This window comes from Podarcis raffonei, chromosome 2 (genome assembly GCF_027172205.1).
Source record: "Podarcis raffonei isolate rPodRaf1 chromosome 2, rPodRaf1.pri, whole genome shotgun sequence".
NCBI classification, from domain to species: Eukaryota; Metazoa; Chordata; class Lepidosauria; order Squamata; family Lacertidae; genus Podarcis; species Podarcis raffonei.
Genome location: NC_070603.1, coordinates 74394989 through 74413103, shown reverse-complemented (window position 1 = coordinate 74413103; position 18115 = coordinate 74394989). Strand labels below are relative to the sequence as shown.

General features: G+C 43.3%; 1 protein-coding gene across 4 annotated transcripts in view; it reads right to left on the bottom strand.

Annotated features, from left to right (window-relative positions):
* TEX264 (testis expressed 264, ER-phagy receptor) overlaps positions 1-18115 on the bottom strand; it is a 167350-nt gene that overhangs the window by 20133 nt on the left and 129102 nt on the right. For all 4 annotated transcript variants that reach the window (XM_053377495.1, XM_053377499.1, XM_053377498.1 and 1 more), the window contains one exon: positions 11159-11342. In XM_053377495.1, the coding sequence (XP_053233470.1) occupies positions 11159-11342 (184 nt within the window). The remainder of the gene's footprint in view (positions 1-11158; positions 11343-18115) is intronic.

Sequence of the window (18115 nt, the reverse complement as noted above, 5' to 3'; positions counted from 1 at the left end):
GAGGGGGCAGGGACCCAAAGCATCAGCAGCCTACAATGACAGCACACACAAGTGGGAAAGCAACTCCATGCCTAGCCCCTAGGCCATCCCCCACAAAAGATGCAGCTGCAGGCCTCCTTCGAGGAGAACTTGTCATGACATAGCCAGAGCCAACAAGCAGGTCTTTCTGGCAACAGGTGCCAAAGCTGGACAGAGAAGCATATGCTCAGTGGAAAGAGAATGCAAAAGTGAGGCGAGGTGCATAGGAGAAGTGTTCATGTTTACACAGAGGTTTAGCATGCTAGCTTCCCCAAATCAAGGACTAGAATTCAAAATCTATTATGTGGCTAAAGCAAGCAAGCATGGATAGCTTCAGTTTAGGTTTACTGGCCCATCACAAAGTCACTGTACAGTCTAGAGCACTGTCACGTTCAGATTCTGAAAAGTACAAGAAATGATTACAGGAGGTATTTGCAAAAAGGAGTTGGTGTCGACTGACCAGCTGAACTACATGAGAATTGAGGACAATGGAAGAGGGAGGTGCATTGTTCAAAATGTGCTATACCAGTGTAGGGAAACTTCATTACTGTCTTTCTGCTACAAAAGATTCCCTCTAGATCTGTTGTGTTGGGAGTGAGCCCTCAAGAGATGTAGGGATTGCTGCCTTCTTTCCTTTAAGCGAGTACCAATAGCAGGGTGAACTGTGAAGATCATCTGCACCTCTGAAACTGTATATCCCTCTCTGAAACTATATATATCTCTCTGAAATTGTGTATGCAGAAACTCTCAGAGGGACACAGTCCCTTATTGCTCCAAGAAGCACAATTCTTTCCCTAACAAGAGGCTACTTAAAAAAAAAATTGACCTTCCATTCATGGTCACACAAAAACCCAGGAGACAGCCCTGCTGAGAGCAAGGACAAAGTGAATGCTCCTAGGACCTATAGCTAGTGCTTGAGCATTGCATGACAATTAAGTGCAAAACAAAGCTAATTATGATTGACAGAAGCCCCAGAAGCATTCTCGCTCCTTTCAAACCACCCCTCCCTTTCTTATGACCTTCATGACTAACGAGCAGCAAAAGGGATCAGTTTCAAATTGCATAGGTATCCAGTTGTCTTCAGCTTCTCCCAACATGCCCAGAGTACAGTATATATACACATGTATCCTGAATGCTCCAGACGAATCTTCACAGATGCAACAGCCATGTTCTCAGAATGCCGATATAGATGGTGTGATAAAGATCCCAATTCAGCAAAGGTCTCGGCAATCTCCCCCCAGCATCCAAGTTGTCAAGCATTATTAGTAGTCACTGCCAACAGTAGAAGTAGAAAGCACTTAGCATCTCAGAGGAATGGGCTCGAAGGAAGGAAGGATGATAGATTAGATAGCAAGACAGATGTGGTGTTTCATTCAAGGTCACAGGATCACTGCTCGACTTCAAAAATGCAAACTATTTATTGGCACATCTACAGGTCGCTAGCTTTTGAATGACACCAGTTGCATCAGAAGTCAACAGGGAAAATGGCAGAGGCTTCTGCAGGGAAATTCATAAAATGAAATCATTAAATCAGACAGACCTGGGAATTTTTAATATAGCTGTTTGTAAAGAGCTCAGGGAACTTCAAAGGAAAGGTGTTATATTAGGGCAAAGCATTATTAAGGATGAAGATGGCCTTTGAAACAAACAAGGTGTAACGAAAACATTCTAATAAAGTCCCTATGGAAGGTTTTGTTTTTAACTGCACAGGAGAATGAGATTGGAAAGAACAATCTCTTATACTGTTATTATTTCTAGATTGTTGCGGATGCCAAATTTTCCCCACTGAGCAGTAGCATCTTCTTAGAGAAAGGCTAAATGAAAAGACAGAATGGGAAGCAAAAGATGAAGAAAAAATGGCTCAGAATCTTGAAAGTTGCTCAGAATCTACAGTCCCCATTTTGTTCAGTGTTCTGAAGAGGGGAACATAAGATAACAACATAAAACCTAAGAAGCGTCCTGCTGTATCAGACCAAAGGTCTATCCATTCAAGCAACCTGTTATCATGGTGGTCATCCAGATACTGTTGGAACCCTACATGCAACAGGACTTGAGTGCAGCAACACTTTCCCCAGTTGTGATTCCAAGCAACTGACATTCAGAGGCATACTGCCTCCAGCAGTGGAGGTAGAATCATGGTTAGCAGCCAATAGTAACCTTTTCCTCCATAAATTTGAACAATCCTCTTTTAATAAGAACATAGCGACCTGCAAGATAAGCTCAAAATTCTTCAGGATTAGGCTGGATCATTTTGTGATCAGCTACCTCATGCTATCATGTCTAACTGAACTGTCATCATGCCCAGTGCTCAAGATATTCAGTGCCACCTTGGCTGATATTTACAACCACTCGAATGATAAAATCACTTTATATTCCTGAATAAGTTTCCATCCTGTAAGAAACACATCACAACATTTCTCCAGTGCAACACTATGCAGTCCCAGATAAGGCTACCAGTCCTCACATAGCCAGCCACAAACAGGATGTAAGAAAAAGTCTGTTTGCTTGATTTGTGTATCTGTTCTCTGCATTCAATAGAATTAGCCATGACTTGTTTAGTTTATACCAATCCAACATAGGATGGAACCCAAGAACAACATAACTAGATGTGCATGCCCAAGAGACATTCTCCCACTGCACATGGTTGTTGTTTTTTTGGACTGAGTGGATTTTCAAAACAACCCACCCTGGGATGTCTAAAGCAAATATCTAGATCCCAGTGAGTTGCCATTTCAGAGGTGCAAAAAGGCTCTTGATCATCCACTATTTCACACATTACTTGTACCTGTTTGCAGTCATGGTTCCTCAATCTGCTGTTGCAATGTGCGGGGAATACATTCCCATTACCAGAGCAATGGAGCAACGGGATGTGCATTCATATATATACTGAAAAGTAAATCAGTTCAGTGGATTGATTCAAGCATTCAGTTGTACACGGAAGATGTTGTTCCTCTGTGCTGTCTTATTTTCACTGGAATGAACATCTGAATGTGCATCACAGCATGAGGAAGAATTGGTGGATGTCTTTGTGTACGTGTGCATATACACACACATACCCTTGTTAACAGTTGCATTTTCTTGTGCAAAGTGATTGCTAAAAGACGAACCTTGTGCTGTGTGCAGAGGGGGTGCTCACAAATCTCTCCTCTCCCCATTTTGAGCTAAACTTTAATCCCAATCCATATATGGATACATTTGAGATCACAACTTGAATTATCTTCCATTCTGTGTAAATAAAAGGTAAAGTAAAGGTACCCCTGCCCGTACGAGCCAGTCTTGACAGACTCTAGGGTTGTGCGCTCATCTCACTCTAGAGGCCGGGAGCCAGCGCTGTCCGCAGACACTTCCGGGTCACGTGGCCAGCGTGACGAAGCTGCGTCTAGCGAGCCAGCACCAGCGCAGCACACGGAAATGCCATTTACCTTCCCGCTATAAAGCGGTACCTATTTATCTACTTGCACTTAATGGTGCTTTCGAACTGCTAGGTGGGCAGGAGCTGGGACCGAACGACGGGAGCTCACCCCGCCGCGGGGATTCGAACCGCCGACCATGCGATCGGCAAGTCCTAGGCGCTGAGGTTTTACCCACAGCACCACCCGCGTCCCTCTCTGTGTAATTAAAAGCAACCAAATCAGGTTATGGTAGCTTCCTTTCTTCCCAACATAGCCAACCACAAAGGGGATAAAAATCAATCTGAATTGAATACATTTGTGTTGGGAGCCCTAATACGTAGCAGTAGCAACACTAAATTGCTGTTGAATCTCCCAGACTATGCTTTTGAAAAAGTATTACTTGAGATATCTTTTCTGAACCACTCACCAACATATCCTAATATATAAAAATGGGAAGAGGAAAAAACCCATCCTATTCAGTTTACAAGTGAGTCCTGGTTGCAGGCTGCTTGTGACCAGAATGAAAATTCTTCACGAAGACTTGTGGAGCCTTAATATGTAGTAGTGGGTAAAATAACAAGATGGAGAGACACATATTTTATTCTTTTTAAAATTCAAAGTCATAATGCTGAAACATGTCAGACTGACAAGTGTGAATACCAGTGCAATGTTTCTAAAATAATAGGTGCTGTTGAGCAAGCTGCCTTGAAGTCACACTCAGTAGAACGGAAGCTCATTCCCTACATTCCAGGTGTGTGGGGGACAAATTCCAAATGCTGGGACTAAGAAGGAGCGAAACAAAGCCAAACAGACATGCCAAATGGCACTGTTGTTCTAAATTTGTGAATGGTGTACGAACAGTTATTTCTACTCCATTATTGAATAGAAGGGTGTGTGGTTTTGATCAGTGCCTTCATAAGAGACTACTGGAATCAATATGAGCTAGTCTGTTTACCAAACAGGAAAGCCAAGGTATGTATAACAAATAAGTAAAAGTATTGATTTGCATGACTGTAGACTGAGTCTTGAAGTTATAGCTGGTATCCAGTGAAGTAGTTATGGCGTATGGGATGTTAGGGGAGGGATAGAGCCTCTAGTGGGGGACACGTCATGCTCCTTCTGGGGTAGTTTGTCCATGTTTGGTCCCCAACCTATACTCAGCTCTCACCGGTAGCTCCTAGAAGCTGTCAGTATGCAACAGCCCCCAAACTCCTGGAATGGCCTTGACTAACTGACTAAACCAGGTGAGGGTAGCTGATGGGTCTCAAACCCTAAGTGAGTTAGGGACTTCCCCTGCATGTGAAGACAGGCTCTGGTGGATTGAATGGATGAGACCAATAGTGGGGCGAACAGTCAAGAAGGTGGTTTCTGCACACGCTGGAGAGTGAAATTAGGGGCAGGTGGGGCTTGTCAAACTGGGAAGGTAGCCCATCTAGGAGAAGGAAAACTCTGATCCTAAACTTCTGCTGTCTTTTGGGATATCTTCAGGAGAAGAAAAGGATGAGGAGTAAACCCTACACAAATCCAGAGTGGAGTCCCAAAGACAGTTGGATGGTGCCCTGTATGTCTCCTTCCAGCAGTCCTGGAGCTAAGCTGGTGCCAAATGTATTGCTCTGTTTTCCTTTGGACCACATTAGTGATCCTGAGAGGGGGATCTTGTTGTCTGGGCAGTCCAGGACCTCCATACTGCTCAGGCTTGCACTCTGGGGAGGTCACTTCGGTGCTGCTAACACAGCAGTTTGGCTTCACCTGCGGAAGCGCACTCCACTGTCTCTTGAAACAGACAGATGCCAACAAAGGTTAATCTGAAGTCCTGCCTCAGATTAAGGCCTGATGGAAACTCTATTTATAACCAAACCAAACCCAGCTTTAGCAGGATTGGTGGCACCTAATGTTATTTATCAATGTTAGAGTGCATGTCAGAAGTCTCGTGCTATATATATTGAGCATGGCTTCCTTCACTCTTTTTAGACAGCAGGAGAAAGTAAGGTCAGCCATTTGGAAATTATAAACAAGTTACCTCATGGTAAATTTGTTTCAGTTGATAAGCAACACAGTTGTATAACAGATAGACATTGTTAATTATCACCTATCTAATAAGAAATTCTCTAAAAGTGGAATTCATTCTTCACACAACAGAATTCAGGCTAAACCCCTCCTGCAAATCCCTAGAACAGTGTTCCCCAACCTTGGGCCTCCAGCTGTTTTTGGACTACAATTCCCATCATCCTTGACCACTGGTCTTGCTAGCGAGGGATGATGGGAGTTGTAGTCCAAAAACAGCTGGAGGCCCAAGGTTGGGGAACACTGCCCTAGAAGACCAGTATAGTGCTCCTGGGATGAAAGGAATCTGGGTTGATGTTCTCTTAACTCTAGTTAAGGCAGAATTAAGCAGAAGATGCTAAAGCAATAACACAAGGTACTACAATGCTGTTTAATCTGTTCTATTGGACCTCATGTTGTTTGTATTAAACCAAGAGCTTGCAGAGAGGTGGTCTTTGTATTCCAGCATCTCCACTGAGGTTTTAGTGGAAAAGAAACGTTAGAGGAAGTGTTAATAGATCTAAATGACATATTAATGGTTACTAAGGTAACCTTGAAAGTAGCTTCACATGCAAGTGAAACAGTTAAAAGAGCCTATGTACATCCTGACACCTGCATAGCACCTAAACAGCGTCAACAGAATGTCTTCTACATCTTTTCCCATTTCATTTTACGACTGACCAGTTGTAGACTCCAAGGCTTACTTACTGGATTTCTTACCCACCCTTCATCATAAGGTCCAGAATAGATTACAACAATATGAAAATACAGTATTAAAATCGGATTAAACAAGTTACAGGCAGAAGAACATGGGGAACAGGTGTCAACATCAGCCAACATTTTTTCTCTCCCAAGACCCAATTGTTCTGTTTATCAATCTACTCTGATGAAGAGTTTGAGAGCTTGTACACCTTTTTGTGTTATTTTGGTTGCCAATAAAGATATTGTCCTAATATGGACATTGGAAGTATCCAAATGCTAGTTTGTTTGTTATCTTTTTTAAAAAATATCAATGTGGTTTACAATCTCTATATAATAAACACACATAATAAAAACACATTTAAAATCAGAGACCATCAGCTAACTATTATGGAAATATATTTCTGTAACTGTCTGCATAAACCTGGCAACACAGTGAACTTTTCAGCAGGTTGAAACAGAAGGTGCCTGCTGAATCTTTATCGGTAGAGAAAGGTTTTATTTCATGTTGATGCCAAATTGAGCCTCGCTAGCTCAGGGGACAACCAACGTCATACCTGCAGATGATCTCAGTGAACGAGCTGGGATATAAGGGTTTAGACGGACCTGAAGGTATCCTGGACTTATGTTGTTCAGGGCTTTGTAAATTAATACAAGGAATGGGCTTTAAAGGGTAAACCTCTCACAAGATGAAGGTGTACCTCTGATATATTTTCAAGTGCCAGGCATCCCTTTAACTTCAGTGACTTCAACATTTTTACCTGCTGCCCATATGTCAGTGTCTACCAAAGGGCATAAACTGCATAATAACCAACCATCAAACCATCAGGCATTGAAACTGGTATCTGCTGCTTAACTGAACAACAGCAAGCAAAAAACATTAAAGACTCAACATCTTCTCTTATGAATACAGCTCAGCCTCCTTCTCAGTGGGAGCCTAAGAAGTAGGCAGCTAGTAGCTGTCTGTCTGATGTGTCTTCAGGATCTGGCTCCCTGGGCATTTTTATAATTTACCACTATTACAAAAGGAACATATTTTATTATCGTATCTATTTTGAACTATTACATGCATTTTCCTATGTTTGTGATACACGCCATGGAACCTCATGGTTGTTTAGATTACAACAAATTTATACGCCATGTGTAATGCATACAGTATTTATAAATAGCAGTTGCAGGCGATGTATATTTTTGTCCTAAAAGATGTGAGCATATGGGCAGATCCCAGTAGCTAGCAAGTCTGCAGTACTCTAGCAGCAGTATCAGGAGAGCTTCAGATAGCACTGATGTCATGCTCCTCTCAAGATTGTAATTGCTTCCTTTATATATGCATAAATCTTTTTTACCTGTCACCATAGGATAACAATCGCTATCAAGATGTCATCTAAAGCAATTCAATATTCCAAATAAGACAGATAAACAAGAATTATGTGATGAGAACAGTTAAATGTGGCTTATCCAAGAGAAGATACAGACCTAAGCACAATCATGTTCTTTCTTGGATGTGTTACATGTCCAAGGATGGACAAAGCAGCCTATTTCAGTTTCTTTCATTTTTTCAGTCTTAAGATCAGTTCACCACATTTCATCATTAATTTGTAATTTTTAAAAACAAGTCATCACAAACATTTATCAGCATTTTAGCTGTATTTCTCCTAATACAAACACATTTTATTATGTAATTTTGCCTAATTGCTTATATTTCCCAATGTAATGTGTTAGGTTGCATTTCCCCTCTCGCATATGCATTTTTATGTACATTTTTATGTACATTTTATGCATTTTTTGTTTATATGTGCATATTTGTACGTATTTTTGGTTGGAAACTGTACCACAAAATTTGGGATGATGTGATTTTTCAAAGGATTGTTTCATTTTGCTTTGCATAATTTTTTGGGAAGTGTGAATTAAGAAGGCTCACATTTTAATTTATGAACCATGGATAGCATGTCAGACAGGAGAAAAGAGAGAAAATGATTCCTTTGAATAACCCCAGCAAATAACCTGTGCTTCCTGAAGAGGTCAAAGAGAAACAGCAGCAGAAAAAAATAGCAAGCAGGAGATAGCATGTCTGATACTGAGGGATGTGATTGGGCCATCTAATTCAGTACTGATTGGCAGCAGCTCTCCAGAATTTCAGATCCGAATCTTTTCCCAACTCTTTCTTGAGATTCTAGGCATTGAACCAAGCAAAACACACACTCTACCACTATCTATGGCCATAAGAACCCTTTGGGATAAAGAACTGCATTTCCACAGACACACACCCATATCACACCCCCACCAAAGCCATCAAAAGGTAACTGAAGGGAACTATAAGCACCAGTTGTCCTGTTTTGAAGAGGGCAAACATTGTAATTAGAGTCTAAGAAGGAACTAATGTGTAAAGATTAGTGTGAACATTAAGCCCTCATAGTTGCTGATAAACAGCTGGCCTTTCTCTTCCTTCACATGACACAAAAAAGCCTGGGCCATAACATCAGGTGAAGTTGGCTTTTGCGATCAGGGTGAGAGAAGGACCAGTGGCGTAGCGTGGGGGGTGTAGGGGGGGCCAGCCGCACCGGGCGCAACATGGGGGGGCGCTCACACTCGCAGCTCTCTGCCCCTACCTGGCTCACTCACTCTCTTAGGGGGTAAGGGTTTCTTTAACTAATCTAGTGGAAGAGACTCGAGTGCAAAAATCCACGGGTTAGGGGGCGCAAATTACTTGCCTTGCCCCGGGTGCTGACAACCCATGCTACGCCACTGAGAAGGACAGGAAGTTCTGGTAGTGCAGGATATATTCTTAAACACGCAGGCCATCACCAGGATAAGAGTGTTACGATATAGAAGCAATGCAGCTGCAAACTGCAAACCAGTGGCGGGTAGTTCCAAGGGTGGAACTGAAACAACAGGGGATTGTTATATGTATAACAACTGTTTATTTTCTTCTCTGGATCAAGCTATGTTCGCAGCGCACATTGATTCATATGGGGGAGTATGTTACGATATAGAAGCAATGCAGCTGCAAACTGCTAGCTTGAAAGCAAAACATAATGGGAATGTTGGGACTGTCCGTGGGAAACAGAGGGACAGTCAATTCACAGTGCGAAGCACCGGAATTAGCTCAGAGTGTAATATGAGCTGTACAGGAAGTACAGGAAGTGTGTGTCTCTAGACTGCTGGAGTTTGAAGAGAGCAGTCATGTTTTTTGTAATGCTGCAAAGACAGAAATAAAGGCATGAAAATACGTTTCTGTCTATCTCTTTCCCCTGCCAGGAGGCAGGAAAGAGGGGGGGTGTTCTTCTCACGCTGAGAAGGATCGCCTATTGCGACCTAGCCTGGATCTTGCTGGGGAATGCAGCCAGGGAGGTCAACAGGAGATCAAGCAGGGTGCCTGGGAGAGTTGCCAGTTTCTCCTGATATGGGCTTGATTTCTGACAAAGAGTATTTAAGCCCTTTTGCCTTCCCTACCAACTTCTTTGAAAATTCTTGCCACCCTTTCTTGAGAATAGTGCAGGTGTTTTCCTGTCAACTCAGGACCAGATAGAAATTCTTAACCTGTCTGTATACTGGGCAGCCAACCAAGGTGTTTGTTTTTGTTTCTTTTGCCTACTCAAACCTAGTGGTTTGCCATCTCTGTACTCTGGTGGTTTGAGGGCAGTTTCAGTGGAGGTCCTGTTAATGAGGTAAATTAGCCACATTTAGGAAGGTGGTGTGTGAAGGTGAACAGGTAAGGAATGGGTTAAAGTGAGTACCTTAGGTAGTTAGCCACTCTTCAGAGTGATAGGTGCTTCCTATCACTCTGGGCCTGCGGGATCCATGGGCAAGATACAGAGCACCTTTGAGTCACTCCATGGGAGATGTGGGACCCCAGCAGCTCTTGAGAAGGTTTCCCTACTCCCTACTCACCTGAGTGGGCAGGCCTTAAGGGAAAGAGCAGGGATAATTCCTGCCACTATCATTAAGCAGGGGTTTGCTCACCTCATACAGGTAATGCTGTATAGATCAGATAGCTTCCTAAACTGTCACCATTTTCTGCCAAATTTAACTGTAAATTAAACATGTGGCTCTAGTGCCACCCAGCACCTTGTGCCTTGCTTCTTTATTTCCACCACTGTTCACAAGGTCCATTTCCCCCATTTGTTCACAGGGGTGATTGGTTTTCTTTCTTTCTTTTTTGCTCAATTGCACATTTTTCTGGGAGTCTATGGCAAAAAATACATTTCCCATGAAAATGATGATGAATAAAAGAATACCAATAAAGCCAAGAATAGCCTTTTAGTCTTGGAATAGCCTTCTGCTGTCAAAATACAGCATTCACTCATAAATTTGGCAACAGTTAAAAGAGAAGATGGTAAGCCACAAACGTGATACAGGTCCTCACATATCAATGCTCCATATGTTCAAACTGCATTAAACTACAAAATAACCAGCTCTTTGAGCCTCCTTTAGAAACAAACAACAGTTATCTTGTTGGCTAAAGGATCTATACTAGGACAACAATGAAGAATCTCTGTCTTAGATAAAGTATCTAAGAAGGCAAGAGCAGTATGAAATGAAGTTGTGAACTAGTGTATATCATTTCTGACAATTACTGATTTAGGAATAGTATGAACGCGAAATTTACTCAAATCTAAACCACCATTCTGGTTATAGTCATTAAATAGCCTTGCTTGTTATAGTAATGCATTGTAGCTTCATATAAATGGGAAAGGCCATAGAGTAGTGGCAGAGCATACGTATTTATTTTGCATAAATATGTATGTCAGTCTTCAGTATAAAATATCCTCAGGGCAGCTGATAATAAAAGAATTATAGAAAGTCTCAAGTTCATTCCTTCTTGGAATCCCTGGTTTAAAAGACTCCCCAAGTTGCTTCCAGTCCAAATAGAAGTGCTGGATTAGATGGACCAATGGTATAAAGTATATCTTTGCATTTTTAAAAAATGGACTTTTTCCAATACAAGAGGCATATTACTAGCATTGAACTGAGCAGATTTCCTCTAGTATTTCATAGTAGCATACCTGTGATATCTATTTGAGCATCTTCAGCTTCTGCTGCTGCAACTGCAGCTGCTGCTCTGCTTTTCTTCTCCAACTCTTTCATTTCAGGCACGTAGAAGTCCCCTTGACGGGCAAGGGGGCATACAAAATAGATTTTGTTGCCTTTGTAGATTTCCAGTCTGGGATGGGCACACAGTTTCCGCTCCTAAAAGAGATAAGACACACAGCATTGAAAACGTTCCCCCTGCTCCCATTGTGTTAAAACAAATGCATACACCCACAGACAGATTTTCCAGAGGCCCCAGGAAGGACCTGTATGTGCCCAGGTGGCCCTAATCTATATTCACTGTCTCCTCCACCAACCACTTCCCTACTTTGGTCCCCTCTGGAATTGCTGCTTCTTTATCCCCATAGTCTAGGGGTGGGGTGGGGATCTAAGGCCCAGGTTCCAATACAGTGGTACCTCAGGTTAAGTACTCATCATCATCAACCTTTTTATTCGACCGTCAGTCAGAAAAAAGTACATTTGTCAATACACAGTTAAAACATCCAGGAAGATTTTAGAACTTAGCCAACACTAAAATGGGCTAAACAGATAGCCCCATATCAATACAGTCAATTATAGTCTTGCGACGCTTAAAAGCTAAAAAAAGAAATTTGGCCACCAAGGAAGGTATAGCTCTAGTCACATTATTCAGCAAGTGTAAAACCTGGTTTTCTCCGGGTAGGAAGCTAAATTGACATAGGAGTGGGTCTATAAAATTTTGTCTAAGCTCTGCATAAGAAGGGCAAGTCAAGAGAATGTGTTCGGTGGACTCAACCACACCCATGGCACAATGACAGGTTCTCTGGGTGTATGGTACTCCCCTGTACCTTCCCCACAATATCGCAGAGTCAAGGACATTTAATCTAGCCGTTGTAAGAAGTCTGCGGTATTCCACATAGTGGATTTCTGCAAGGTAGGGAGCTGGTATGGTCCGATAAATCTGGTCCCCTAGAAACATCCCTGGTTTTACCTGGGCTATGTCCTCTTGTCTGGCAATGTGACTCAGTCTCCGGGAGATCACAGCTCTAGCTTGATTGTACGTCATAGACTCAAAGTAAAGGTGAGACAATCCGCAGGATTGAACCTCGTTAATGACCTCCCTTTCCCACGATGATTGGAAATCGTCCCTCAATATCAAGGGGGCAATACCCACTGGTTTAAAACAAAGCTTGAGCCATAGCCAGAGCTTCGTCTTCAAGGCCACATACCGTAGAGCTTGCCAGGCGACCTCTAATCTCATAACCGCACCCGCTACCGAGGGGGGAATCCTAAGGATGGCTCTAAGGAATCGAGTTTGGATAGAATCCAGTTTCAAAAAATCCCTACGGGAGCCTAAAGAGATGCCCACCAAAAGAAGGGGGAGGACTTTCATTTGAAAGAGTCTCAAAGCTATCTTCACTGATTGAGCCTGATTCTTAGCATATAGAGATCTAATCTGGGTGGCTGCTTTAGATGCATTAGTTGTTATATAGTCTCTATGGGCCAGAAAAGACCTATTTGACCGTATTACTTGTCCCAGATATTTAAAGCAGTTAACCTGCTCTAGGGGGATCCCGTTCATCGACCATCAATGGAGTCTCGGTTGGGCAGAGAAGACCATGATCTTAGTCTTAGCATAGTTGGGTTGGAGCTCGTGCTGATCACAGTATTCATATAGAGCTTGCAACATTCTCCTCAGTCCAATAGGGGATCTGGCAAGAAGTGCGGCGTCATCCGCATACAGAAGAACATTCAGAGATCGGCCTGCTAATTGGGGGGTGGGGGGTGGAAAGCATCATTGGCCATGTGAGTCACCAGTGAGTTAATGTAAAAGCTAAACAATGCTGGGGCCAATAGACAACCCTGTCTTACTCCTCTAGTGGTGGTAACAGGGTTGGAGACTAGGCCTTTATTGTCTAGCCTGATTCTCAGAAAGGTGTTTGTATGGAGGCTGATAATCAGATGAAGGAGACGACGATTGATCTTTGTAGCAGCCAGTTTTGTCCATAGCTGCTTTCTAGAGATTCGATCAAATGCCTGCTTAAGGTCAATAAAAGCCACATGAAGAACCTTTGGGGCTTTGCCGGCATACTTTTCCGCCAGGTGATTCAAGGTTAATATTTGGTCTGTGGTAGATCTTCCAGGGCGAAAACTGTTCATTGGCAATGATATTGTCGTCCTCCATCCATTTCGATAGTTTGTTTAGCAGGTACCCCGAGTAAATCTTCCCAATGACATTTAGCAAGCTGATTGGCCTAAAGTTGCTCGGCTCTGTACGTGGGCCTTTCTTATGTATTAATACAATCAACGCAGAGCTCCAGCTTGAGGGAAATTTTGCTGTTTTGTTTATATGCGTGTAAAGTGCTGCTAAAAGTGGGATCCACCAATCTTTATTTGCTTTGATGACATCAATGGATATAAGGTCATCACCGGGGGCCTTGCCTGCTTTAAATCGATCTATGAGGGTTTCAACTTCAGGGCATGTAACTGGGTCCCAATCGGGCAGTGCTTCCGGCTCCACCGTATCTCCGCAGGCATCATGGGCTGCATACAGATCGGCGAAGTATCTTTCCCAAGTGTCCGCTGAGATGTGGGGTTCTATTCTTGCAAGCGGCCTACCCAGGTATCTGGAAATTAACTGCCAAAAAGAGGCTGGATTTCTATTCTCTGCAGCTATCAAAAGGTTGTTCCAATTGTTTCTTTCTGCCTCGAGCTTCTTTTCCTTTAGTAGGGCTTTGTAACTTCTCCTGAGGGTGATAAGGCGGTTATTTGGCATGGGTCATTTGATGCTCTGTATGCCAACCATTCATTATACAGATGATTCTTCAAGTTTTTGCATTCCTCATCGAACCATTTTTTGTGGAAAAACTGTTTACCATGCTTTGTGGGGGACCGAGCTAGTGTTGGTTTTAGAAGTTCTAAAAGGAGTGCCTATCAAGTTCGTCAGCCAGAGTCAAGGAAATTTCTAGAGGGAAGTGATCACTCTCCAATCTTGTAGCCACCTTAAAGCTGGATATTTTTAGGGTAAGGTCGGGAGATATCCATACAAAATCAATAGTGGATGCACGTGAGCCTGACCAATAGGTGAATTCGGCAGGGTAGTCCGAGCTGACTGCCCCATTTAGCAGAAGGAAATTGAGGGCCAGCAAGGTTTGCCTGCATTTGAAACCTGCGTAAGTGGCTATGTTATCTTTGAATTTCCTTGGTAAAAGATCTGTAGTCATAAGAGGTGAAGAAGGGTACTTGTTAAATTTAGAGAATAAGATTTGGTCAGTATGTGACAGGCGTCCATTAAAATCTCCCGCCAACAGAAAAGTGGCTTCGGGGTATTTATCAAAAAGCGTTTCCAATGTCACTTGGATTTCCTGCCATCTCAGATCAACCAAATTTCTCTTATAAATTGGACATAAGTAGATATTGATCACTACTATCGTTTCCTCTGCTGTTTGCAACTTTATAATCAGCATGAGTGACGACTGGATGTCGATTTTTTCGGCCTGAAGATTTATGGCTAAGGAAACAAAAGTAGCCAAGCCTCCTTGCGGTCTACCATGTGATAACGAGTTCTGCGTGGCATTCAGGTAGAAGCCCTTGTATCCTGTTAGATAGAAGTCCTCACAAGCCCATGACTCTTGGAATAGAAGGATGTGGCTGCCATTTATATAGGCAACAAATGATGGATCTGTCAGTTTGGATTTAATACCAGCCACATTCCATGATAGTAGTGTAAGAGGCCGCTTTGTGTTTCCCTCAAGTCATGATTTCTCTTGCGTGGTTAATCCTGGAGAATCCAAATGGGGGTGCACGCTGCGTGAAGGGGCAGTAGGGTGAAAAAAGGCAGTGATTTTTGATTGTTTGCATTTCAGGTTCAAGTTGTCACATGTCACAGGAGCAGCCAGTGGCTGGGGCGAATTTATAGATCGCTGTAAGAGAGAATCTTGATACGAGGGGGTGTTACTAGCCGACAAGTCCATAGATTCGTCGTTTGCCGTATGCTCTGTAGTTACAGGAGTCGTGCCTTGAGGATCGAGGCTTGTTGATGGGAAAGCACTATGTAAGACAGAAGAAAGACATCCTTTTCGGTTAGCTTCCAGTAGCTTGTTTAGCCTTGCCACTGCCTCAGTGTTTGTCCAAAGGGCTACTGGATCTCCCAGTGTCTCTTGCATCGTCATGGTATCAGCACAAGGAATGCAGCCATTTTGAGGATTGGAGATCGTTATCGCTGCAGGGGGGTCCACATGGGCTTGTGTCTGCCAATCTTTAGGAGCATCTATAATGGCCAAGGCTGGACCCGTCAAAGCTCTACCCCTTAAGGCAGTCCCTTCTAGCCGGTGGGATGGTTGGCTAGTAAATCGTAGGGAGGGGTTCATAGGAAGGGTCTGTTGCTGCGAATTCCGGTCATAATCCTCAATCCTCCTTGTAGGCCGGCTAACCAAATTTGCTGAGTTTGGGATTTTCCCAATAATGCCCCTACAGTTGTTAAAGAAGCATCTTTGTGGGAAGATTCCATACCAGTTGAGGCGATTTTGAAGTTTGCTCAAAAGTGCAGGAAGCCTGGGAGAGTCGAACTTGAGCAACAAGCGCTTAAATTTTGGAGTCTCTGGCAGCCATTCTAATGATAGATCACCCTGGGCCAAGTAGGACCTGGTCAACATTCGCAATGAGATCACAGCAGCTTTACAATTTTTCCAGGCATAGTAGGGGAAGCAGGAGTGAGCGATGTTCAAGCATATATTGTTAGGGGTGAGTTGGAGGTTTACTAGCTGCTGCCCCCTACTTAGGCTCTGTGCCTCATGATTATCAGGTCCCTGATGATTTAATGGTGGATTCAAAATCGAGGCAGGGGTTTTGGTGAAGGCATTTAGTTTTCCCTCTAACATATTGATGGAAGCTGATAGCACCTTTATTTCGTCAGCCAAGTGCAGGCAATATTTCTGCAAAGTCCTCAGCTCCACTGATTGTACTATATCACATAAAGATTTACGATGAGGGTCGGGGTGGGGAGAGAGGCCATCTGGGCTGGAGGTTATATCCAACAGCGATTTGTCTCCTGGCAAGGGAGTATTTGAAGTCATTGCGGGGTCATACGGACAGTCTACTTGCTTGGAGGTATTTAAAAGGTTGTTTGGAGTCATTGCAGGATCATGTAGGCAATCTAACTGCTTGGAGGTAACAGGCGAAGGAAGCACAAGATTGCAGAAAAACTCCTCCAATGATGAGATAGAAGGCTCTAAGGTCTTAGGTGGTGAATCCAGCCCAGTAGGCTTCGAAACCTTAGACATAGGTTCTGAGGCATTAAAGGAAAGGTCTTCCACAGAAGAGGTACGGCCACGTTTTAGGTTCGTCATGCTAAACACCTTGAGCGGCTCGGTTATCTAAGAGTCCTTCAAAGGCCAAGCAAGAGCTGGTGGAAGGCCAGGGAAGTGCGGCCGGTGGCTGCCCAAGTTACAGCTAATCAGGTTGTTAGTGAAGCTCATTAAGGAGATTTATGGCGCTGACTTTGCAAGCTTCCACAGGGTGAGTTCCTGGCGTTATCATCAAAACATTATCGTGCCAACTTCCAGAGAAAAATAGGAGCGGAGTAACTTACAGCATGAACTGGAAAGGGGAGCTCCGGCAAGCGCGTCTTACTTCGTCGCCATCTTGGCCCCTCCCCAGGTTAAGTACTTAATTCGTTCTGGAGGTCCGTACTTAACCTGAAACTGTTCTTAACCTGAAGCACCACTTTAGCTAATGGGGCCTCCTGCTGCTGCCGTGCCGCCGGAGCCCAATTTCTGTTCTCATCCTGAAGCAAAGTTCTTAACCTGAAGCACTATTTCTGGCTTAGCGGAGTCTGTAACCTGAAGTGTATGTAACCTGAAGTACCACTGTATAGCCCTCTAGGCTTCTCTGTCAGAACCTTAGGATTCTCCATGGGCCCCACACTCCCTCTCCATGAACCATACTCTTCGCCAGAAACTCTGTCCTGCAAGCTCCACAAGTGCTTTTCCCTGGCTGGAATGTGCCTTTGAACTGGCACATCCTTGCCTGGAGGAGACTTGTTTGTGTGCACAGAGAAACCTCTGCTTTTGCTTGGCCGGAATGGATCCAACTGTACATGGTGAGAGTCACATGTACATGGTGAGAGTCACAACTGTTGCTCCACTCACCTTTGCCTCTGGCCCCACCCACCACTGGCATGCAGCTCCCAGAAGCATGCCCATTGGCAAATGTGTCCCCCAGACTGAAAAAGATTTCTCACCCTTGCTCTAGTCCCTATAGGCCTATACTTTATTGCAACACACTGTAAAATGGAAATTTTATTATTCCTCCCCTGCCTATTCATGTCTCCATTTCCCCTCTTCTTCTTTTGTTTCTCTGTGCCTATTTTTTTTCATTCTGTGTAGAGGCCTGTCATTCCTGTTCTATCATACCATATAAATAAGTCACAACTTTCCAGATCAGCAAATCCTGAAATGTGATATCTCAGCACTCCAAGGAGATTGGCATGCATACCAAGACATATTTGTCCAATTCCCAATTCTTCTGTCATTTTCCGACACCGGGAGACCAAATTTTAAAATGTTTGATCATCTAGTGAAAGGGGGCAAGAGCCATCATGCTCCAAGATAAAACAGATAATAAACTGCAAAAGGTGGCTTAGCAGATCAATGAACTAGATCTCTGAAGCAAATCCATATTCCATTGTTCAGAATTCTAAAACTTCTGCCTTAAGCATCAATATAAAATACTCTGGGATTCATTTCAGAAAGAATATGCAACACATAATCAGTGGGTAAAATAGCTTTAAAAAGCTCAAATTTTCAATCCTTCCTAAATTATCATGCTATTAATCATGTTTCCACATTATCTTCTCCCGATTCATTTATACACCAAGCTCAGCTGGTGTAAAAGCAAAATGGTAGAGCACATAATTTCTACACAACATGGCCAGAAGTTAGTCCTGGCTGATC